The sequence below is a fragment of the Dermacentor andersoni genome, chromosome 5 (assembly GCF_023375885.2).
Source record: "Dermacentor andersoni chromosome 5, qqDerAnde1_hic_scaffold, whole genome shotgun sequence".
Lineage (NCBI taxonomy): Eukaryota > Metazoa > Arthropoda > Arachnida > Ixodida > Ixodidae > Dermacentor > Dermacentor andersoni.
Genome location: NC_092818.1, coordinates 46,593,247 through 46,617,279, shown reverse-complemented (window position 1 = coordinate 46,617,279; position 24,033 = coordinate 46,593,247). Strand labels below are relative to the sequence as shown.

Genomic DNA, 24,033 nt, shown 5'->3' with positions numbered 1-24,033 from the left:
AGGAAACATTCGCGTAGTAAATGAATGAACAAGCACGGTGTCCTCGCGCACATACAAACATGATTACATCACACTTCAAGACCGCGCACACTCGCTGTCAAACGCTGGCTTAAGCAAGCGCGCAAGCAACAGCGAGCGAAGTGACCTTCGTGCTGTTGCAAACGCAAACTTGACGGCGAGAAGATCGCACCCACAAAGGTATGAGCAGTCTGCACATCGCTTTCAAGAAGCGCCGCGCAGAGTATGCCGTTGCTTAAGGCTCAACCAGACGTACGCGTTCCAATGCGCCCGCACGCGCCGCACCACGCCTGGGCGCGTACGGCGTCAGGCGCGGAGGCTGTTTCGCGTGTCGGCGCGCGGCGGCGTGGAGACCTACAACCGCTAGAATTTTTGCGCCCGCGCCGGAAGCTGCCGCTCGCGTCAGTAGCATGACACACCTCACATGACCACGGCAAGCCAACGTCACTTCCGAAACGACTCTTCGCGCGACGTTCAGGCAAGCCCGGGTCACCCTAGCGTTGTTGCGGGGTTTGCGGAGCTTGCGGGAAACATGGCGGCGGTCCCGGCTGCCCGCTTCGAATTGAATTTGGCGTTGCTTTTGTAAAATGCACTTCGTTCGTAGCAAATGACTGTGTAAACGGCTTTCGCTTAGTCTCAGGCCGCTTCGACGACAGAGTATTATGGATAACCTCGTGGTGTTTTCGAGATCGCTTCTCGTTTCGAACGAGTCGAAGCCTAACGAAACAAACATTCGAGATGTCAGCGCCACCTGTCGCTAATGGCGCGAAATAGCCGCAACAACGGCATATGGCCTCCGAGATTCGAAGATATCGCCGGTCAACTAAAATTGTAGAAAACGTGCGCTGCTTAGCGTACGCTATATTATAGCGTATAGCGTACGCTATAGTTGCTGACGCTAAACTAAAACTGTCTAATATGTAACACATTGCTTAACGTGGCCGTTAAGCGAAGGCTAGACTGCCTTGAACATGGCAAGCTAGCAGCACTGCGCCGCCGCGACGAGACGCGCGGCTACGCGCGGCCACTCGTGCATCGTTTGGGTGCGCGCCCTCTTCCTCCGTCGGGCGCCACGCGACGTCGAGTCAGCGCGGCGTGTGCGGACGCATTGGAACGCGTCTGAATTCGAAGACGGCGCGGCGGCGTGCCGCCTTCCTCCTCCCGCGCGCCAGAATGAGCCGCGTTCGTCGGCTCCTCTCGAGTGCATTCACTCGCACATACAGCATACGATGCGCGGTGACCGTGTGATCACCCTTAGACTTTATGCGGAACATCACAACGACGGCAAAAATGAGCCTTCGGTGTCCACATAATTGCTATAGCAATAAAAACTTGGAAGGCGATTCAATCTCTAGTTGAACTCGACGAAAGACAATGTCTTCCTGCGTGAGTGGGAGATAACGGGGTGTAGGAAGCGCATAATTTATCGGAGAACCGTGCTGTAGCAACAACGCTTGATCGAATTCAGCTAGAGGTTGAATCGCCTTCTAACTTTTAGTCATCGGCGATCATGATAATAATCATCATGACCATCAACATCGCCATGATTATAACAACCATCATCATAACAATCATAATCATCGGCATTGTTATCATAGGCAACATTATCATCATCAGCGCGGCTCAAAATAAATTGTCAGTTCGTCACTATTTTCATCGACTTGGTTACATTTTTATACTGCACAACCTTCGGGATCACTCCAAGAAGGCAGTAAACACGTTAGAAAGAGACATACCCGATCCAAAAATGTGGCGGTAACTGGCCAAGCGAGCGAGCGAGCGAGCGAGCGAAGCAACTTTGTCAGGAGTGCCTGCAGAACGATTAGCCTTCCCCTGTAAAGCGGGAGACACATGGTGCGATTTTGGGTGCGATCGGTCGTACGACCATTCGCATCGGCAGCCGCACTCAACAGGTTTTCAACCAAATCCGCCGCACGCGGCGCCGATTCGCACGCCCCGCATGCGACCAACTCGCTGAATATTGTCGTGCGACTGCCGCATCGGTCGGGCGGCCGCAGCCAATGACAGCGCCGGTAGCACGAACGTCACGGCCACGTCGTAGACCCGACGGGGCGGAGCCGGCAAGCGAGCGCCTCGCCGCTCCGATCATGTCTGTTTTGTTTTTTTTTCTCCCTGGTCGAAACGAAGGCCTCTTTCGCCGGTGACGGCGGCACATAAATAAGCTGCAAATTTGTTTCTGACACGAAATAACTTATAGAATAAAGTGGCCTCGAAAGAGTGCATGTTATAAAACGTTGTGCGATATAGTAAATAGTTGGCGTGATTTGTAATCGGACGCGGTCAGCGCAGATGCGCCAGCAATCGTCTATACGAAGCGGCTCGCCTGACTGGCATGTTTACTCATCGCTACTAACGGCACCGAGAAAACTAACCGTATTTTCACTTAAGAGAAACATAAATGTTCAGGCATTGATTGTGCTGATGAATTTAGGCGCTTTATTACGAGCTGCGGACGCATCGGCATGGGCCCTCGTCCTCGGATAGACGGCCGGCGAGCTAGGCCTACACAGTCTCCCAGCGATCGCAAGCTCGCCTGGCATGCTCGTTCGCTTCCGTCGGCGCCAATGAAATCAAATGTGCTGCAAGTTAAGCGTAAGATAACTGTGTACACGTTGTGCCGACTAACATAGACGCTTCGTTATACGAGCTGCAAGCGATCGTGTCACAAGCGCCACCGGTGTCGGATTCGATGGCCGAGCGAGCTGTGCCTGCCGGCTCCTATAGCCATCGGCGGCTGTCAAAGGAGCCGTTACTGCTAGCGCGGCCTTGCGGAAACACGTCTACAGTGCTTGCATAGGCGTGTTTATATTGTCATCGTTTGTTTCAAACAAGAGAGCTGTGCAAATACGTCTGCTTTCACTTTCTGTTCGCAGTTACGCAGCATTCCGAGCTTCCACGCAGGGGCGCCGGTTCTGGGCGGAGCTACCCGCCGCTCGGTCATTCGTACCATGTGTCCCGAATCGCCGCATGCGGCAAGTCGCACACGACGCGCCGTACGACAGATCGCACGGAAAATCGCACCATGTGTCTCCCGCTTAAGGGAGGCGTCACCGTGACGCGGCCATGACTTCATCCCGGCGTGTGGCGCTTCTGCTCCGGCCGTGGCCGCACTACTCCCTTTGGTCGACCGCGCCTGCTGCTCTTTTGGGATAGCAGCCTCCCTCCGGTTTCGCTCGGTCGTCGCCTTTCGAGGGCCGCCGACATCTGCTGGACGACCTGGGCTTGGACCTCGTAATTGTAGCACCTCGTTGCGGCCTCGAGCAGAGGCGGGGTCGTTGTCATCGTTGGAGCTTCGTGCGGGTTCTTGGCACAGTCCCAAAGGGTGTGAGTTGCAGTAGCTCTTTCCTTTTGGCACACACAACACAGGTTGCACAGCACTGACATAAACACTCGGACACACGTGCCTGCTTAGCACTGGGGTGAATAACGACCCCGTCTGAAGTTGTCGGTATAACACCGCTTCCTTACGGGTCAAGCCCGGTTGAGGTGGCGGCATAGTCCTTCTCTCTAGTCTGTATCACTTCACAATTTCGTTGTAGGAGGTCATTCTGTCCTTGGTTTCCCACCATCACGACGGGTCGACCGCAGTAGCAGCGGCATGGTTGGTTAGTCCTTGCGCCGCCGCGTTTGCCGTCTCGTTGTGGTTTGCGTTCCCGCTATCTGACACATCACTGCCCATGTGCGCCGGAAACCACTTTATCACCACACACCAATTTTCACTCGCGAGATCGACCACAAGCAACACACGCGCGGCTTCGCCACACACCCTTGCTCTGGCGTAATTTCTCACTGCCGTCCTAGAATCACAGAGCACAGTCGTGCACTCGGGATCGGCCATGGCCAGGGATATGGCCACCTCCTCGGCTCGATGCGCCCCTCGAGTCCGCACACTCGCTGCAGTTTTCGTTGCACCGGTCGATGCCCCGACGACTGCAGCGGCGAATGCCTTTCTGTCATCTGGATACTCTGCCGTGTCCACAAACACGGCACCCCCGTCTTTGGCATAGAGATCGATGAGCGCCTTGGCCCACGCCGCCCGCCACTCTTTGTGGAACTCAGGGTTCATCTTTATTGGCACCGGACATACCCGTAGCGTCGCAGGTCTGACCGCCGCCGTGGTCAGTTGCTTCGCAGCTGCTGGGGACTGAAGGCCGGGGTTTGATTCACGCTGCAGAGGGTGCTAAGAATCCCTGGCTCCGGACAGGCCGCCATTGGAATATGAACCTGGCAACGTTTACCGCGAGAACGTTATCTAGTGAGGCGAGTCTAGCAGTGCTATTGGAGGAATTAGAGGGCAGTAAATGGGATATAATAGGGCTCAGTGAAGTTAGGAGGCCAAAAGAAGCATATACAGTGCTAAAAAGCGGGCACGTCCTGTGCTACCGGGGCTTACCGGAGAGACGAGAACTATGAGTCGGATTCCTGATTAATAAGAACATAGCTGGTAACATACAGGAATTCTATAGCATTAACGAGAGGGTGGTAGGTCTTGTTGTGAAACTTAATAAGAGGTACAAAATGAAGGTTATACAGGTCTACGCCCCTACATCCAGTCATGATGACCAGGAAGTTGAAAGCTTCTATGAAGACGTGGAATCGGCGATGGGTAAAGTCAAAACAAAATACAGTATACTGATGGGCGACTTCAATGCCAAGGTAGGCAAGAAGCAGGCTGGAGACAAGGCAGTGGGGGAATATGGCATAGGCACTAGGAATAGCAGGGGAGAGTTATTAGTAGAGTTTGCGGAACAGAATAATATGCGGATAATGAATACCTTCTTCCGCAAGCGAGATAGCCGAAAGTGGACGTGGAGGAGCCCGAACGGCGAGACCAGAAATGAAATAGACTTCATACTGTGCGCTAACCCTGGCATCATACAAGATGTGGACGTGCTCAGCAAGGTGCGCTGCAGTGACCATAGGATGGTAAGAACTCGAATTAGCCTAGACCTGAGGAGGGAACGGAAGAAACTGGTGCATAAGAAGCCGATCAATGAGTTGGCGGTAAGAGGGAAAATAGAGGAATTCCAGATCAAGCTACAGAACAGGTATTCGGCTTTAACTCAGGAAGAGGACCGTAGTGTTGAAGCGATGAACGACAATCTTGTGGGCATCATTAAGGAGTGTGCAATAGAAGTGGGTGGTAACTCCGTTAGACAGGATACCAGTAAGCTATCGCAGGAGACGAAAGATCTGATCAAGAAACGCCAATGTATGAAAGCCTCTAACCCTACAGCTAGAATAGAACTGGCAGAACTTTCGAAGTTAATCAACAAGCGTAAGACAGCTGACATAAGGAAGTATAATATGGATAGAATTGAACATGCTCTCAGGAACGGAGGAAGCCTAAAAGCAGTGAAGAAGAAACTAGGAATTGGCAAGAATCAGATGTATGCGTTAAGAGACAAAGCCGGAAATATCATTACTAATATGGATGAGATAGTTCAAGTGGCTGAGGAGTTCTATAGAGATTTATACAGTACCAGTGGCACCCACGACGATAATGGAAGAGAGAATAGTCTCGAGGAATTAGAAATCCCACAGGTAACACCGGAAGAAGTAAAGAAAGCCTTGGGAGCCATGCAAAGGGGGAAGGCAGCTGCGGAGGATCAGGTAACAGCAGATTTGTTGAAGGATGTTGGGCAGATTGTTCTAGAGAAACTGGCCACCCTGTATACGCAATGCCTCAGGACTTCGAGCGTACCGGAATCTTGGAAAAACGCTAACATAATCCTAATCGATAAGAAAGGGAACGCCAAAGACTTGAAAAATTATAGACCGATCAGTTTACTGTCCGTTGCCTACAAAATATTTACTAAGGTAATTGCAAATAGAATCAGGAACACCTTAGACTTCCGTCAACCAAAGGACCAGGCAGGATTCCGTAAAGGCTACTCAACAATAGACCATATTCACACTATCAATCAGGTGATAGAAAAATGTGCGGAATATAACCAACCTTTATATATAGCTTTCATTGATTACGAGAAAGCGTTTGATTCAGTCGAAACCTCAGCAGTCATGGACGCATTGCGGAATCAGGGTGTAGACGAGCCGTATGTAAAAATACTGAAAGATATCTATAGCGGCTCCACAGCCACCGCAGTCCTCCATAAAGAAAGCAACAAAATCCCAATAAAGAAAGGCGTCAGGCAGGGAGATACCATCTCTCCGATGCTATTCACAGCGTGTTTACAGGAGGTATTCAGAGACCTGGATTGGGAAGAATTGGGGATAAGAGTTAATGGAGAATACCTTAGTAACTTGCGATTCGCTGATGATATTGCCTTGCTTAGTAACTCAGGGGACCAACTGCAATGCATACTCACTGACCTGGAGAAGCAAAGCCGAAGGGTGGGTCTAAAAATTAATCTGCAGAAAACTAAAATAATGTTTAACCTTCTCGGAAGGGAACAGCAGTTTACAATAGGTAGTGAGGCACTGGAAGTGGTAAGGGAATACATCTACTTAGGACAGGTAGTGACTGCGGATCCGGATCATGAGACTGAAATAATCAGAAGAATAAGAATGGGCTGGGGCGCGTTTGGCAGGCATTCTCAGATCATGAACAGCAGGTTGCCATTATCCCTCAAGAGGAAAGTTTATAACAGCTGTGTCTTACCAGTACTCACGTACGGGGCAGAAACCTGGAGGCTTACGAAAAGGGTTCTACTTAAATTGAGGACGACGCAACGAGCTATGGAAAGAAGAATGATAGGTGTAACGTTAAGGAATAAGAAAAGAGCAGATTGGGTGAGGGAACAAACGCGAGTTAATGATATCTTAGTTGAAATCATGAAAAAGAAGTGGGCATGGGCAGGACACGTAATGAGGCGGGAAGATAACCGATGGTCATTAAGAGTTACGGAATGGATTCCAAGGGAAGGAAAGCGTAGCAGAGGGCGGCAGGAAGTTAGGTGGGCGGATGAGATTAAGAAGTTTGCAGGGACAACATGGCCACAATTAGTACATGACCGGGGTTGTTGGAGAAGTATGGGAGAGGCCTTTTCCCTGCAGTGGGCGTAACCAGGCTGATGATGATGATGATGATGATGATGATGATACCCGTAGCTGTCTACTAATTGCGTCCGGTACAGGCACTTCTGTATTTTCGGGTCCCCCTTCCTTTGGCCCCAGGCCTAGGTCACACAGCACTTGTCTGCTCGTTCTTGTTTCCGATAGCCGTGCGAGATCGGCGGTCCTCTGCGCCTCGGCGATTTCTTCCCACGTGTTATGCACTCCCAGGGCCAGGAACTTGTCGGTGCTTGTGCAGTCGAGAAGTCCCAGAGCTGCCTTGTGCGCTTTGCGTATGAGCGCATTGATCTTATTTCGCTCGCACTGCCTCCAGTTGTGGAAAGCAGCAACGTATGCAATGTGGCTTATAACGAAGGATTCCACTAGCCGGGTGAGGCTTTCTTCCTTCATGCCTGCTGTTTGGTGTGACACCCTCTTGATGAGGCGAGTGGCCGTGGTGACTTTGGCCGCTAGACGGTTGACCACCTCGCGGTTCACTCGTTTGCGCTCAATCAGCATCCCCAGCACTCGGACCTTCTCGACATCCGGGATCGTGTGACCGCCGCTCCTCTTGATGTTTACTGTCTCTTACTCTCTCGCAGGTTCGTTGCCTTTCCTCTTCCTAGCTGCTCCTTTCGGTGGAATCACCAACAGCTCAGACTTGCTTGGGGAGCAGACGAGCCCAGACCCGTCCAGCTGCTCCTCGATAGCGTTAACCGCCTATTGCAAATGTATTCTAGATGTGTCCGTCGCTTCCTCCTGGGACCCAGAGTGTTATGTCGTCGGTAAAGATCGTGTATTGGACCCCGCGACTCGCGAGGGCCGCTCGGCCACCCATATCGTTACAAGGTTGAAAAGTAATGGCGATATGACCGAGCCCTAGGGGTCTCGACACTGCCGAGCTGCTTCTTTTGGAGCCGCAGGTCACTGGCGATAGTCTCGGTGGTCCGCTCCGTCGAAAAATCCTTGGTGTGCACATATGTTCTCTTGCGCATGTTTAGCCGTGACACCTGGGCCAGGATCGCAGAATCTCACTTTATCAAAAGCGCTCTGCAGGTCCAAACCCAAGACGACTCGCTTGTCATTCGTGTTGGTAGTGTCATCGAGGATTTCATTTTTCAGTTGCATCATGGCGTCCTGAGTTCCGAGCTTGTTTCGGAACCTAATGACGGTGTTTGGGTAAAGCCCCGAGTCTTCCAAGTACCTCGCCACCTGTACAGGATTACATGCTCCAACGCTTTGCCCACACAGGACGTAAGCGAGATCGGCCAGAGGTTCTCAATGGCTTGCCCGGCTTGGGAATCAAGATGGTCTTGGCTGCTTTCCACTGCCGGGATAGTGACCCGGCTCGCCAGCAATTGTTGAAGTACGCCGTGAGGCTCTCTATGGCCGCTTCGTTAAGATTTTTCAGCGCTCTGTTCGTAACGCAGTCGGGACCAGCGGCCGACTTGCTGTTGAGATCGAGCAGGGCAGCCCTTACTTCCCATACTTCAATGTCTCGATCTAGCCGCTCGTTTGCTTCGCCTATGTAGTCCGGGTGCATTTCTGTGGGAGTGACCAGCAGGTACTTGTCGTCGAGGCGTTTCTTCACTTCGTCTTGCCCGTGCTCGGCCAGCGCCCTGCGGACGATCTTGGCCAGGTTGTGGTGCTGGTGAGACTTGGTCGTGGTCGTATCCAAAAGATGTCTCAGCAAATTCCACGTCTTGCCGCAGTGCATCTGACCGTCCGCTGCGTTACAAACCACATTCCATTGCTGAATGCATAGCACTGCTGTGGGACTCGATCTCTCGGTTGAGTTCGGCGACCGTCTTGCGTAGCTTTATGTTTGTCCACTGCGTCTTCCACCTAGACAGGATGGACTGCTTGGCCACGATGAGGTGGGCCAGGCGGCTGTCGACCCTGTGGACACGCTCGTCCGTCTCTACTTCCTTGGTGGCCTTTTCTACCTTGTTTACAATATCGGTTGACAACTCCTCAATGTCTGTAATGTCGGTCTGCTCCTCGGGTAACAACCCTCGTAACACGTCCCAATCCGTAAGTCTATGTTTCCGAAAGCTTCTGCAGACTTCGTCGTTGCCACCGAGCGGGACAGCGACCTCCACAATGTAAAGGTCGCTGCCCAACTGGTGCCCCGTGTTCCGCCATTCAATGTCCACCGTACCGCCGCCGTTACCCCTGACGAAAGTGTGATCGGGCGTTGTGTCTCGGGTGATCGAGTGGCCGATTCTTGTAGGGTATGCTGGGTGGGTGATTAGATTTAGACCCAAGTCGCTAACATCTTGCATTAAGTCCCTGCCCTTTGCCAATGTTTTGGGATTACCCCAGGCTTGATTCGGTGCGTTAAAGTCCCCAGCAGGTTACCAGCCTGCTGTCGGGACCCGCGACGTTGCACGTTTTGTCTAACAGTACTTTGAATTTCAGCTTTCCCTGTGACGGGCTACTGTACACGTTTATCAGAAAAATGCTTTCCTTCTGCTTTTCCCCGGTAACCACCTCGACCATGGTGTGCTCGATTGTGCTATTGCTCAACTCGTGCTCGACGTACGTGATGCCTTTTCTCACCAAGGTGCAAACTCCCCTGCCGTTACTGCCGGCCGCCGCCCGGAGGCTTGGCGGGCTGGCGTGGAACCGGCAACCTGAGAGCTTGACCTCCTCAATGAGGGTCTATTGCAACATGATGATATCTGGTTTTCTTGATACTTGTTCTAAGCGTTACTGAAGTACCACTATTTTCCCAGCAAAACCGTTGCAATTCCAATGCCAGGAGGCCTTTTACTGCTGTTGTGGTTGCGGTGGTAGATGTCCTATCCAGTTTGCTGAGCGTTAGCCATTTGCGTCGCCAAATTCTGCACTGTCGTAGCCAATTGCTGACACGTCTGTTCAATTGCTATGAAACGGTCGGTGATTGTCTTCGTAAACGTCGTGCGAATATACTCCTCAAAGCGGTTGAGCCTATCTTCAAGGTTGTCTACCCTATCGCTGAGTCTACGCTCTTTAAGATTTTCAATTGCCGTTCTCTTGGCTGCAGGACCCGCCGCGGCCGCGTTCTCTGTCCTCGGGTTCACCGCTACTTCTGGTTCACCCTCGGTTATTGCCATCTGCTGTGGCGGTGGCGATAACTGCTGTGCTTGCTGCTGCTGTAGCTGAACCGCCATCATTTTCTTGATCTCTGCCATTTCCTTATTGAGCTTATTAACTGTCGCCTCTAGTTCAGTGTCCTTCGTCCACAACGCCTCGTTTGCTTCTCTAAGTGCCTTCATCGCCTCACTTTCGTCTTTAAATTTCCCTCCGCCACTTTGCAATGGTGATGACTGCCGCTGCTGACGCTGCTGTTGCTGCTGCTCTCTCTTGGCTAGCCCCGACTTTACTGCGTCTGCCCAGCCGACTGTGTCTTTGGATTTGGATCGGCGGCGGCGGCTCATGCTTCTGTTTCGACTTCCGCTGTTGTCCCCGCGCGAGCGTGACTCATGGCGACCAGCTGTGCCGCTCGCTCCTGCTGACGTCAGCAACGGAGGAAACCCTCCGGGTGCTAATTGTTGTTGTAGGCGCTATTCTGCCATCTTGCGCTCCCACCGCCTTTTCGTTACTACGTAGGGAGTTTTGTATTTGTTCTTGCATTCTCTATCGGTCGTTGGGTGTTGTGGAACTCCTCAGGAGAGATTTCTTCCCCTTGCCCCTCGACGAACATCTGGCCGGGGCCAGGGCTCGATGTCGTCGGAGACGTGGCCGTCTCCATCTCGGACGCCATGTCGTATGGTTCGACACCGGGGTCAGGCCCAATCCCGGCGGCCGCGGAGCAACACTAGGCTTAGCTCACCGCCGCACCGACGCCGGTGAACAAGTTCCAGAAAACCTCGAAATACTTGCCTTACGTCGAAAGTTGGATATCGGGCGATTCCCAGAGCCTTCACAAACACCCTGGTAACAACGAATCTGCGATTTGAGTCAAAAGGCACTGGCCAAAGAAAAAATTGTGTTCAGAAAGCCCATCTACCGACTTTTTGGTGGACGCGAAAAAAGAAAAAACCAGTTGGGAAAAAATTAACCAAAAGCCCTCAACTCTACCGAGCCTGTCATAGCCTCTTGTGGTGCACTGGAAGGTCAGACACGGTCAGTGAAGCCTATACAAAAGGTCTCTCCGCCATGAATCTGATTCCTCCCTTGATAGCTGCACTTGTCCCGCATGAACATTCAAACGTTGAGCAATGATTTATTTTGCTTTCAGCTCAGGAACCATAGCTTTGTGCGACGCAAGCTACTGCATGATTGGTTTAATAAATGAAGGGGAAGGCTTGTGTCATTATCGCGAAGCAGGTAAGCCGCAATAACGATAAGATACACCGTATAAACCACCGAATATATTTATACGAAACACTAAATTCACATTATGATACGTATCAATCATTGTGCTCCTTGGTAAGCTTGTGATAAAAGTCAAATAGAAAAAGTTGCAGTATTGAAGTAACAGTGTGGCCGGGGCGGCGAAAAACCGTTAGAAAAAGATTAAATTTAAATTCGGGGGTATTACGTGCCAAAACCACGATTTGACTACGATGCGCACCGTAGTGGGGGTCTCCGGATGAATTTTGACCACCAGGAGATTTTTAACGTGTCCCCAATACACGGGACACGGGTGTTTTTGCATTTCGCCCCCATCGAACTGCGGGCGCCGCAGCCGGGATTTCAACCCGCGACCTCGTGCTTAGCAGCGCAACACCAAGCCGCTAAGCCACCGCGACGGGTGAACAACCGTTTTGCCTCCAAATAGCCAAAAAGGACTCCAAGTGTTTTCGTTATCTTTTGTTTTTCTTTAGCAGCGAAGTTTCCATAAATCGAACAAATACGTCGGTGTTTGTGTTTGCACGTACCGGGTGAGCGCCATTGCTTGTCCTGTAAACAGACAAGGACGTTGACAGGATCCCGCATTCTAAGCCGTTCACGGTAGCGCATACAAACAATCACATTACGAGGGCACATTCTGTTTGCTCCTAAAGAAGAATTGACGTAGTGGACAAAAGCAATGAAATTATCAATCGCATGACTTCAATTTGAATTTGCGAAGGCCCTCATAAGCCTCCTGTAAAACCGAGGTTATTTCATCATCCCGGTCACCACCATCAACCACATCCACATCAGGAAACACTATAAATTGAAAGAAATCTCGCAGAAACGTAAAACTACCCCTGTCTCGCATCATCCAAATCCATCCTAGTTTTCTGATCTCATTCCTCTCTTTGATTACCTACTAGTCCGGACTGCGTCTTCACTCCGTCACAACGTTTGCTATTGCTCTAGAAATAAATGGATAGTTATCAGCTCTACGTAATATACATGACAGCTTATTTCTTAAACTCCGTCTATATTTCTTAATCTCCACAATAACATAGGTGATATTCGTTTTCTTTCAAACACACAGGCCATCTCGATGTGTTGCATGGAACTCCTGTCTCTCCATGCTGCACCTATCGTTTCTTCATCAGTTGCTAATTGACTCTTGCTTCGCTTTTTTCTGAAGTTTCTGTCTAATGTGCACAACTAATTTGCAGTTCAGTTTACCGCCATGCGTTGCAATTCACCTTTGCGTCCTGTAGACCAATCCAAAACAGGCCACCTCGGAAATTGAACTTCACGGAAAGGAAGGCCTCCTCGAAGACATCGCGGACGTCGGCCAGCTGGCCTCCCTGGGCTTCACAGTTCTCCGAGGCGCGGTCCCAGTCCTGGTACGAACCCACGCGGTAGCACGACTGCCGGTACTCGAAGGAACCGGGCAATGCCAGCTCACATCGAGAACTGTTCTTTGTCGAGGGCCGAGGAGGCAGCGACCTGTCTGCGAACAGCAACACACGCTGACATGTCCCAAACTGCCGACGTATGCAACAGTAAAGGTTCAGTCGCACCGGCGACTTCACGAGGTCGCGCAAACATTCGCGACTGGCGACCAAAAGGCGACTGAACGCGACCGATGCTCACACCGGTAAGCCCGGGCGAGTGCGAACCGCCAGTCGCGATTCCGGAGATTAATTATCGTTCTCAGCGAGAACTATAGGGATCTACGCAGTTCGCGAGCACTTCGTTGGTTTCGCGTTCAGGCAAGAGCCATGGAATTTGTTGCTGCTGGCTCAAAACGCGGCTGGTTTCGAGCGAGCAGGAAGACGTCGTCACTGTGCTTATGTGCTGTGCCGTGCGTGGCGCCAGCTGTGGCAGCGCGGAAGCCTTCGAAGGAAAAGCCACGCTATCGGGTGCGCCTGTGGCGCCGTTCGCGATAAGTGGCCGGCCACGCAAGCCGCCTCCTGCTCGAACTCCGCACGCATGACGAGGAGCAATATCGAGAGTGAGTTGTAATTTCTAGTTCGCGCTGAGAGGGAATCGGTGCATAATTTTTGTGCTTTGCTGCTGTTCGGCTTCATACGAATGTTGCCGCGTACATTCGACACGTTGCTGGAACTGCTGCACCCCAGCATCAGTAGCCAAGACGTCAATTACATTACTGCAGCCTGCCATGGTGGCGTGGACCTTGTATTTGGTGCGGCGCAGGAGGACTGCGGATAAAAACACATGCTAACACAACTTTTGGCGCGGCACTGATTGCTTGAGCAGTTTTGAGACCGCGGTCGCGCGACTGAAAAATCGAGAGTCGACTGAAACATCGACTGAAAAATCGATTTGCGACAATTTGCGACTAGTCGCTTTGCGGACAACTTGGTCGTGCGAAACCTGTCTGTCACTGGTGTGAATGAGCTTTAATGCCACCAGGTTGAGAAGGATATTTTTTTTTCTTATGCGACATTACACACTGCAATCGACTCGGTGACAGTGGAGCTTTTCTGAAACCGTTTCTCTCTCTTTCATTTTGAACTTCTCAGAATAAAAAAAAAAGTTTCTACAGGAGAACAGCGTCAGATACTTAGAATCAGCGCTTTCGAGAGCGTGAGAGTGTCAAAACTGAAATTTAATGTTGAATTTTATCGATTAGTGGGAGCTGATGTTTATTCAGATAATTTCTACAGAAAATAGTGGTATGCCGGACATTTTAACGATGAAACATCCAGGTCTTACCTGATACAATAAAGAAATACATATCCCAATTTTGCAGGTGGCATCTGCTCTGGCGTTGCAAAGCGAACAGAACCTATATGTATATACTACGCACTACACTAAATAACAAACACATTTTAAGAGTCATATCTTCTTAAAAACCGAGTTACGCAGCTAAAAACAATGTACTTAAGTTTATTTGAGATTTAGCGATATTTGGCAGTCCAGGTCAACAAAATTTATGTCGTAAACGAATTCGTTTCTCGTTGTTTTTTCATTTATTTTTGTAAACGTCCATAAATCTTAGCGTTTCCTCTTGATTAAAATGCAATAGATGTAATTCAAAGTGTTTCGGCAGTTATCTAGTGAAAGCATCACATTGTCTCAGATATGTGGGGAAAATGAAAATGTAGTTAGCTCCGCTATAACGCTTCTTCTTGAAAAGGGCGATCAAGCGGACGTGTGATGAGACAAATCAGCAAGTGCGGATAGTAAATTAGGAGACCCTATCGCAACTTGGAAAATGTAGGTATTTTCAAACTTCACGAGTGCATGAGGCGAAATAATCGTTATAGGGAAGAAGTGTGAACCTATCGATTAGATATTACAAACACAATTCACTCACGTTGTCCAAAACCACCTTTATAAGAACGCACTGAATAACGAGCAGGAAACAGCGCTAAACACCAGGACGAAGAGAGGGACCGAGACTACAGTGCTGACGCTGACTAACAACCAAGTGTCTTTATTCTTTAAGTCAGCATACATGTACACTCTACCTCTATGAGAGAATGACGAGCGAATGAACATGGCTGCAAGCCGTCTTTTAAAGATGTGACCTATTTGTCAAAACACTGCGATGACCGCGCATGTCTTATTTCCCAAGCCTTTCACATTCACAATAGCGGCGAAGTATGTGTAAGCTTCGCTTCCATTTCTCTTCTTCCGAAGGAGATAGCCTTCTTATCTCATAGATTGCAATTTATTGCCCGTGCGCGTTCTGAATTTTTTGTTGTTTTTGTGCTTTGATAGAGTGGTAGAGTGTATATATATGCTGAATGAACGAACAAATACGCTGGTTGTTAGTCAGCGCTGTGCTTTGTGTTGTTCTCTTCCGTCCTGTTGTTTAGCGCTGTTTTCTGCTCATAATCATGAACCAACCAGACCAAATGCGTAATCTTCTGCACTGATAACTTACGTCAGCCGCCATTTGGTTGCATTCTTCTAATAAGAACCTGCGTGTAGCGTGGGGTGTTACATGTGATTTACTGGGTTTTCCCACAGTACGGTTGCTTGTTCGTTTTTCGTTTCATTTCTTAAAGCTTTCATTCGCGGTTTTCTCCTGGCAGAAAAGTTCACCCTTATGCAGGTTATGTGCATTAAATAAAGTGTTTGAAATCGTTCATTTGTGCGGTATCTTCCTTTAGTCGTCCATTTTTCGCTTTCCGCAAATTCAGATAGTACAAAGAAGTGATATCGCTGTTTTTCGCCTCACTGCGCCTTCGTTCGAAGCGACTTCCAGAAGTAGCAGATGGAGCTACATGCGTGGAGAATTTCGTTCTCAATTGGCTGACCGCGTAACGTTTAAAGCATGACAATACGCACGAATTATCAGACACGAGCAATCTGCGAAAACCTCCCACCTCGTTTTTTTTCACAGGCGTGCATCCTCTTCGCATTGCACCGAACTTGATTCCATCGTCCCGGGTGCAACGTTCCGGTCAGTATTTCGGTGCAGTCCTCCTACAGAGCAGATGGCGAGGAATACCTTTATCAGCATGCAACGCGCCTGAAACGTCGATGATATCGTAATAACATTCAGGTAACATAAAAACGTCAAATCGAGGTAGCCGTCACCCCTATCACCTCGTAACGAAACTTCTACTCCCTTCGGTCTAAGGCGAAATCATTGCCATGCATCTGATTTCTGAATCGCAAACAAAAACACAATTTAAGTCGTGGCCCCACTTTGAGTTACCCTCACATCCCTTCGCTTTTTATCTCTGTCAAGTGCGCTTAGTCGGGCACTTCTCTTGTGAACCCGAGAGAATATTGTCTACTTTAAGCGAGCGATCTCAGCTATTTAGACGACCTGAATGAATTACCGAGTAAGTGCTTTCGCTCGCAAAGATAAGGAAAGATCCCACAGTGCTGATTCTTGCAAATATCTCGCAAGTGCGAGGACCGAACGCATAAATGAATTTGAAATTCTGCAGCCAAACAGAACAGCTCACTTCTGTTAATCCACTATTGCTGCGGGACAAGCTTCCTAATGCAGCAATGCCCAGACCCGCCGCGGACGCTTGGCGTCTATGGTGTTGCGTAGGTCGTGGTTACTCTACCCCAGCCCCACCATTGCCCTCCAATAGCAGCATAATAAAAAAAAAACACTCGTGCACCTAGATTTAGGAGCACGTTAAAAGACACCATACAGTCAAATTGAGTCTGAAGCCCCTACAACGGCATGCCTCATATTTTGGCTTTGGCACGTAAACCCGAGAAGAAATTTTAACAGCACGGCCATCTGATAGCAAAGATCATTGGGCCAGTTCAATTATCTGCCTTTACTGGACGACCACTTCGACAGTTGTGCGTTGTCTTTGCAAACTTTAAAATAATTATATCGTTTTAAATTTCTTCCTGCCATCATGAACCTTCGTCATTCATACCTAAGAAGGGAACTGCACGCAAGATAAAACCAGTTTCCCGTGCTCGTATTACGACAGCGCTCCGCTAAGAACCCTCTTGGTGTACTGGGCGCCAAACAGAACACAAAAGAAAAGGGAATGGGCTGCGGTGCGACTCGCAACTGAAAGATTTGACTGAATCGATACTATAGGGACCGAGGTTAGGTGCGCTATAACAACACGTGCACTGGCGAGTGAATGCCGGAGGAAAGCCACAAAGGAGGAAAGCTGGGTGCAGGGACAGAAGAACGTTGCGGTTCCACACTTTCGGTTTCACAGCATGAAGATATCACGCCGGAATGTGCCAGATACGCGCTATCGCCGCCGAAGCTGCTGTATTACCAGCAGCATCAGCCGCTACGAAGGGTAGAACGGGAGAATGAGCGAGAACGCGAACGGCTATCGTGCTCGCGATAATCCAGACGGGGGGAGGGGTGGGCATGTCTGCAGTGCAGTGAAGGACTGAGCGAGTCGGTCAATTATTTTCCTCCAGTCGAGACGGCGGGACTTGGAGACGCGACATCGGGACGGCAGGGTTCGTCGTTGCCATGGTACCCCGTATGGAATAATCGGAGACGGGGTCGGCTATTTCAGAGTCTACGTACATTTTTAGAGCGCAGCTCTTAGGCGCCCGTTCCTGCGTTGAGCGTCGGCGTGCCTCAGCGCCGTGCCTCCTAACCGAGCGAACACGATGCGCAGCGGGAGGTGAAAGAGGAGAGCGAGAGGAGGAAAGTGGAGGAGGAGGATACAGTGAAAGCATGAGGCGGAAATTGGAGGAGGAGCTGATGGGATATGGTCTGCGCATGCGTCGAGTTGCCGGTGGCCACAGCATCCGAAGCCACGTGTGCGATCTCATCTGCCCTTCCAGAGGGGCCAGGGGGGTGTGAGGTGGGGATAGCTTTGCTCGTCCGCGGCGTCAGCTTCCGAGTTCAGTCCGCGGTACCAGCGTGTGTGACGGCGATCACTGCTCCTGCAAGGGGCGATGGCGGGCGGCTACGACTAATGCTCGGTGTGACAGTCCCTTGGATGTTGTCGGCGCTGACAATGGGGACACGATTTCCCCGAAACGAAGGGCCGCTCTCGTCGTTGGTGGAACGAAAGCATGAGAATAAAAGCTTAGTGTCGCGCAAGGCGGGCTATGCGGCGGAGATGGATACGACATGGCCCCAGAGGAGCACGCGCCGTCTCTATGGAAACAAAGCGCGCTACTCACAGCCTTCTCTTCCTCATATAAACCATGTACTTATATAATCATAATACAAATAATTTACAAGCGAAATGGAAACACTCAAGGAGCTGCGCTAAAATTTCGCCTTAGGGAGTATCGTAAATGTCAGTGAATTTTTTGCTACCCTTACTCCATGAGAAAACTTGGCAGTAGAGCACTAGCCTTGATAATTACGATCTAAAGCAACTTTTATTCCCTGTATTTGCGAGCTTGAAATAAGGTTCGGTGCTGCCTATGAATTTTTTTAAATTGCTTCTCATGAACAAGAAACCTTTCGTTGCTTTTATAAGTAGTTTTAGAAAAGTTGTATGAGAACCTTGTGCTACAATTGTTACGGAAGCAAAAGACCTCTACATTGGATTACCTATACGTAATGTCCTGCAAGCTGTCTTTAGTGCCATGGAGTACCAGGGTGTAATAAAATAGCGTATTATATCTATATGTTGTGAACGCACTGTATTATTCTGTAGCTACTCATTTATTGTAAGTGTCTTCGCTTCGGTCACTTAAGCAGCACACTTGCCAGAACACTTTCGATTAAGTGTAACGGAAGCAAAAGACCTCTACATTGGATTACCTATTCGAAATGTCCTGCAAACTGTCTTTAGTGTCCTGGAGTACCGGAGTGTAATAAAATAGCGTATTATATCTATATGTTGTGAACGCACTGTATTATTCCGTAGCTACTCATTTATTGTAAGTGTCTTCGCTTCGGTCACTTAAGCAGCACACTTGCCAGAACACTTTCGATTAAGTGTAACGGAAGCAAAAGACCTCTACATTGGATTACCTATTCGAAATGTCCTGCAAACTGTCTTTAGTGTCCTGGAGTACCGGAGTGTAATAAAATAGCGTATTATATCTATATGTTGTGAACGCACTGTATTATTCTGTAGCTACTCATTTATTGTAAGTGTCTTCGCTTCGGTCACTTAAGCAGCACACTTGCCAGAACACTTTCGATTAAGTGTAACGGAAGCAAAAGACCTCTACATTGGATTACCTATTCGAAATGCCCTGCAAACTGTCCTTGAGTACCGGAGTGTAATAAAATAGCGTTTTACATCTTTATGTTGTTAACGCACTGTATTATTTTGTAGCTATTTACATAGAGAAACAAAGAGACTAAGAGCGGACACTCCGAGAAATCTGGCCTCAGGAACTACATCACGGCTACGTAACGAACTAGTGCTCTCACCAAACGCCAGAGGGCGCAGGCACAAAAAAAGAAAATGTTGTAATGAATTCTGCTCAATCGTTTTACAAAATAATAATTATACGCCCAAATTTGGCGTGTTTCTTATGCATAAAAACAGAATTCACCCAAGACATCCACCGTGCTTATTGTTCTTCATCCGTACTGCCATCAACACCAATCACTATTCGTCCATCGAGAAAAAATCAACGATTCGTGTACCAGCGGCGTGCCAGCGGGAATGTTTCGTGAACGTCGGCTGCGGCGGGGTTTTCATGTGTAAGACAGGTGAGTCACGTTTTCAAGCGAAGCCTGGAGTAACTGACTTGTGAGGGCGACGAGGTTCGCTAAAAAAAAAAAAAAAACAGTTTGCGGCTCTATATGAGGCGGCTAGACGGGAACAATGCGAAAAGCATGCCCCCTCAAGAAAGGCGTAGCGAGAGGGCTGTACCATGTACTTTCTTGCTACGCCCACCGAGAACGGAACAATCTTTGTTGGTTGCGTTCCGTGAAAATCATAACAACGCGAAGCTGCCATTAACTTGCACCGGTTCACGGCTGTGCACTGCACTGAGACTCAGTTTGTCAGACGCCATCGAGACGCTGCGTCTCGGTTTGCGAGGGTAAACCGTTCTTGCCCAGCGCTGTTTGCGATAACCACGGTATCGGCGTTCCATTGAAATAGTTCGTGCTGGCGGATTAAAACGATCTGCTGGACAACGCTTAAGGTCAATATCAGGAATTGCACATTTCAGGAAAATTCCGGTTTCGAGAAAATTGAATTCCTAACCCGCGTTTAAATGATCGCGTGGTGGTTGACGATCTTTTCTTTGGCCCGTTCCAGAGGCTGACGAACGCTGGAAAGAACATAAAAGACACCACGCCAATTCAGACCAAAAACGGCGTTCCGGGGACGGGCGCTACCTAAATAAAGAAAAGCAGGACGTTAGGCACGCTGTAGCCGAGCTTTGTTTGCTCGTTTCCCCTATAAGTAAGGGCTCCTGAATATTTTAATGATATTGCTTGCAAACAATGGCATGTCACAGAAACAGCGAGCATAGCTTATTGCGTTTTGTACTGCAGCGAGGTGTGTATCTACGGCGCACGAACGGACGCTGGTGCATACGTCCGTGCGGTTTGTTTATACAGAAAAGTAATGGTGGGGAAAAGCCACCAATGACTACTGCATGTACTTATTGCGGCGGTCATGTTGGAAAGTACTGCGCATTCTAGTTTTTTCGGTTCCTTATCATTTTTTTCGTGGCGGAAGACATTGCAGAACGTATTGTCGCGTAGGCATGGCGTGGCGCGCATTTGAACAAATTCTTCGTATTTGGACGTTTCGAATGTATCTTTATCACGCTTATGTGAACTGCTATTTTGCCTGCCAATGTACTCCTTATACTGAGTACGTACAGGGGTGTCCAAAAGTTCCCAGGCCGCCATCTTAGGTAATCCCATGGCATCGCGGCCTGGGAACTTTTGAACACCCCTGTACGGGGTCTTAACATATATCCTTGTAAGTCCGAGTTATATGGGTCAGAGGCCAGGATGTGTCGATGGTTTTATATTGTGCATCGCTTCGCTATTCATTCAAAGCGGTTTCCTGGTACAGTTATGACGTGTACATATGTTTTTGGTAATTAACGAAGTGTGCACTTATTGACATTTTCAGACCGTGCTGATGTCATGCCGTCCGGCGGTCCAAGCTACGGCAGCTACTGCTGTGTGTCGTGGTGCTTTGACAACGGCAGAACCCAGAAGAAGCCTATTTTGCTTTGGAATAAAAACATTGCGGAAACTCTGTCTCTTTGATACATATGAGCGCTTGTACCAAAACACAGAAGACAAGCGCGATGGATAAAGCCGTAGTGAATTATGATTACCTCTATCTCCATCTGTTATAATTTAATCGAAATAAAAATTGCGTCACGACCTCAATTCACACCAAATATTAAACTAGACAAAATAGTGAATCGCTAAATCAAAACGACAAATAAAAGCGTTGCCATTTGGGTGACGGAAAGTGGTCTGAAATGACAAGCTTCCGCTACAGCCCAACGTCGGTTACGACGGGTAATCCAAATTTCGCGCCAGCGAAAACGAAACAGGAAGTGCAGGCGAGTTGCTCTCATCAACCGCCAGGTTCGCTAGGGTCGACTGGGCCGCTGGGGTGTATGGGAGTGTTTACTCGGAAGTTTTTTTTCTTTCTTTATGCTATTTATAAGTTTAAAGAACCCTCGAGCTGACACCAGTTTCGGTGCAGAGTTAGGGCGTTCGACAAGTGAATGTTATTGCGAAGTGCAACCAAAAAAGCAAATACAAGAGATCGGGGCACGGCGCACGTTCTTTATATCCGAACACATCAAGAACATGTGTCTACAGTATACTATGCGATGAAATGCTTCCTTTTTCTTGGCTAACTTGACTGTCATAAATACATGACCAGTAGCTTTCTGGGATCATAAATGCACTGCTGCCACAGCGTGGACAAGAAGGGCCGTGTAGTGCACAGGAGCTAGCATATTACCTGTTGAATTAAAAGCGTGCTACTGAGTCGCAAGAACAGACGACAGAAGGGACACCTACAACATTTGCGAGCACGCTCAAGAGGAAGCTTTAACTCGGGCCCAACTCCGACGCGGCCTATTCAAGTACATGTAAAACGAAAAAAAAAAACACTTTTCTGAGATAACCCCTGGGCCGATATTAATTAAATTTGTTGCATTTGAGAGAGAAAGTTAAGTTATAGTGACTGTTAATGGCACAGTTTTGATTTAGAGCCTGAATTTTGTTGAAATAATTTTAGAAAATTCGAAATCTCGAAAAAAATAGAAGCACATATTAATAGCTCTGCATCGAGAATAGATATAGTGGTTCTGTAAGTGGCACCCATTAGATCATTCAAAGCGGAGAAATTCGATACGTCAATTTATATCTTACATTAATATGTTACGTTGTGCACAAGAATGCAGCAGAAGCACTATTTCCATATTGCTCAAATTTTTCTGAATCACGTGTGACATGTCAGTTTTTTCCGCTTTAGATGTACTGAGGCGCAATTCACAGAACCGTGATATCAGTTTTCATTACTGAGTCACAGAGTTGTAAACTTGATAGTTGCGTTTTCAGAAAACTTGCAATTTTTGTCAATTTTTAATAAATGTTTATGACCTTATTCAATAATTCAAAACCAACAGTCACTAGATTTTAAGTTTTCTCTTTTAAATAGAAGAAACCTCGTCAAATTCGGTGCAGTGGTTGCCGAGAAAAATGAATTCTCCTTTTGCACGTATTTATAGATAGGAGGAAGATTTAACTCGGGTGCTCCTAAGAGAGAGCTTTAGCTCGGGTGCTCCTATATAAATACACGTAAAAGGAGAATTCGTTTTTCTTGGCAACCACGGTACCGAATTTGACGAGGTTTCTTGTATTTAAAAGAAAAACTTAAAATCTAGTGATTGTTGGTATCGAATTTACGATTTATCGTGTCAATTGTTTATTAAAAATTGGCAAAAATCGCAAATTTTCAGGAACCGAAACTATCAAGTTTACAACTCAGTAACTGAGCAATGAACATGATATCACACTTCTGTCAACTGTATCTAATAGTACATCTAAAGCGGACAAAACTTATATGTTACACATGAATTTCAAAAATTTAGTGATATGAAAATACAGCTTTTGCAGACCCCTTGTACATAACTTAACGAATTCATGTAAGCTATAAATTGACATATAGAATTCGTCCGTTTTGAATGATCTAGTGGATGCCGTTTACAGAACCGCGATATCTGTTCTCGATGCAGAGCTATTAATTGGTAAACTTCATGCTTCTATTTTTTTTTCCAACCTTTGAATTTTTGGAAAGCCTTTTCATAAAATTCAGGCCTCATATGGAAATTCCGCTTCCAAAGTCACTGGTATTTAACTTTCTCTCTCAAATGCAACAGATTTCATTAGCTATGGTCCAGTGATTATTTCAGAAAAACGTTTTTACGTTTTACAAGTATTTGAATAGGCCACAAGAGGAAGCTTTAGCTCAGGCCCAACACCGACGTGGCCTATTCAAATACATGTAAAACGCAAAAACGTTTTTCTAAAACAACCCCCGGACCGATTTTACTGAAAATCATTGCATTTGAGAGAGAAATGTAAATTCTAGTGACTGTTGGAAGCGGAATTTCGATTTAGGGCTTGAATTTTCATTAAAAGATTTTCAAATATTTGACCGTTTGTACGAAATAGAAGCACGGAGTTTACAAATTCATAGCTCTGCATAAAGAACTGATATCACGGTTCTGTAAACGGCATCCATTAGATCATTCAAAGCAGACAAATTCGATAGGTCATTTACATCTTACGTGAATTTGTTACTTTGGTTATAAGGGTTCTGCAAAAGTTGTATTTCCCTACTTCTAAATTCTTTATATTCATGTGTAACATATCAATTTTGTCCGCATTAGATGTACTATTAGATACAATTCTCAGAAATGTATTATCATTTTTCGTTGTTTGTTACAGAGTTGTAAACTTCATAGTTTCGTGTTTTGAAAATTTTCGATTATGCAAATTTTTAATAAAAAATTGACAAACTAACTAAAAAATTCGAGACCAGCAGCCACTAGACTAATTTTTTCTTTTAAATGCAAGAAACCTCGTAAAATTTCGTGCACTGGTTGCCGAGAAAAGCGAATTCTCCTTTTACATGTATTTAGATAGGAGCACGCTAGCTAAAGCTTCCTCTTAAGCTTCGTCTTTAAGGAAGCTGAAACACTTTTCGAAAAAAATGAGTTCTCTGCGGCATTCTACAGTTTTGAGTCCCCTGAACACGA

At 47.8% G+C, this 24,033-nt stretch overlaps 1 protein-coding gene across 2 annotated transcripts in view; it reads right to left on the bottom strand.

Moving 5' to 3' along the window:
- Positions 1-24,033, bottom strand: part of LOC126530364 (macrophage mannose receptor 1-like) — a 74,041-nt gene that overhangs the window by 16,170 nt on the left and 33,838 nt on the right. For both annotated transcript variants that reach the window (XM_055070293.2, XM_055070294.2), the window contains exons 5-6: positions 15,732-15,831; positions 12,630-12,880 (exon numbers count right to left, since the gene is read on the bottom strand). In XM_055070293.2, the coding sequence (XP_054926268.1) occupies positions 12,630-12,880; positions 15,732-15,831 (351 nt within the window). The remainder of the gene's footprint in view (positions 1-12,629; positions 12,881-15,731; positions 15,832-24,033) is intronic.